Genomic DNA, 927 nt, shown 5'->3' on the forward strand with positions numbered 1-927 from the left:
AAAGCAAGGGGACAGCGTGATGGTAGAAGTTAGAAAGGATTGTGCTAATCACCAAAGGCAGGGGATCAGAGCGGGGAGGGCTGGGGGGGGGATTTCCTCCTGTTTCCCTCCTCATCCTCATGTCTCCTTCTTGCCCCACACAGTTGCCTTCATCATCGACCTGGACAGTGACACGGCCGACAAGTTCATCCAGCTGTTTGGCACCAAAGGGGCCAAGCGGGTGCTGTGCCCCATCCCCTACCCGGAGAGCCCGACCCGGTTCATCAACTGCGAGCAGGTGTTGGGTGTGAACCTCATGAACCGGGGCAACTACTACTGGGAGGTGGAGCTCATCGACGGCTGGGTCAGCATCGGCGTCATCGCCGAGGACTTCGACCCCCGGGAGTCCTACAACCGCGGGCGCCTGGGGCGGAATGAGAAGTCCTGCTGCCTGCAGTGGAACGGACAGAACTACGTGGCCTGGTTTGGCGGCTTTGAGTCCGTCATCCAGCAGCCGTTTTTCCACACGATTGGGGTTTTCCTGGAGTATTCGGAGAAGGCCCTGACCTTCTACGGAGTCAAGGACTCCAAGATGACCTGCCTGCAGCAGCTCAAGGTCTCCAATTTTGTCAAGGGTCAGTTTGACCCGTTCCAGAACAAGATCAACCACCAATTCGCCTCTCTCTTCTTGTGCAAGCTGAAACCAGCCTTCTTCCTGGAGAGCGTCGATGCCCACCTGCAGATCGGGCCGCTGAAGAAAGATTGTGTTTCGGTGCTAAAGCGTAGGTAACTGCCCGGAGAGCGGGAGCACAGGAAGACCCAGAAGAGTCTCTCCTGCAGCGTATTGCCGCCGTCGTGGCTTCTCTTCGATAGCGTTGTATTTCTCTGTGGCAGCCCTCCCTCCTCGCTCTATGCTGCTGGTGACCCGGGGGTGGGTGAAGCCGTCCG

At 58.0% G+C, this 927-nt stretch overlaps 1 protein-coding gene across 1 annotated transcript; it reads left to right on the forward strand.

Moving 5' to 3' along the window:
- Positions 1-143: 143 nt before the first annotated feature.
- On the forward strand, positions 144-769 carry TRIM47 (tripartite motif containing 47; the record flags this gene model as incomplete). The annotated part of the gene is made up of 1 exon (XM_010296814.1): positions 144-769. A coding segment is annotated over one exon (626 nt), but the record flags the coding sequence as incomplete, so codon positions are not given.
- Positions 770-927: the final 158 nt, after the last annotated feature.

The sequence above is a fragment of the Phaethon lepturus genome, unplaced genomic scaffold, assembly GCF_000687285.1.
Source record: "Phaethon lepturus isolate BGI_N335 unplaced genomic scaffold, ASM68728v1 scaffold32890, whole genome shotgun sequence".
Lineage (NCBI taxonomy): Eukaryota > Metazoa > Chordata > Aves > Phaethontiformes > Phaethontidae > Phaethon > Phaethon lepturus.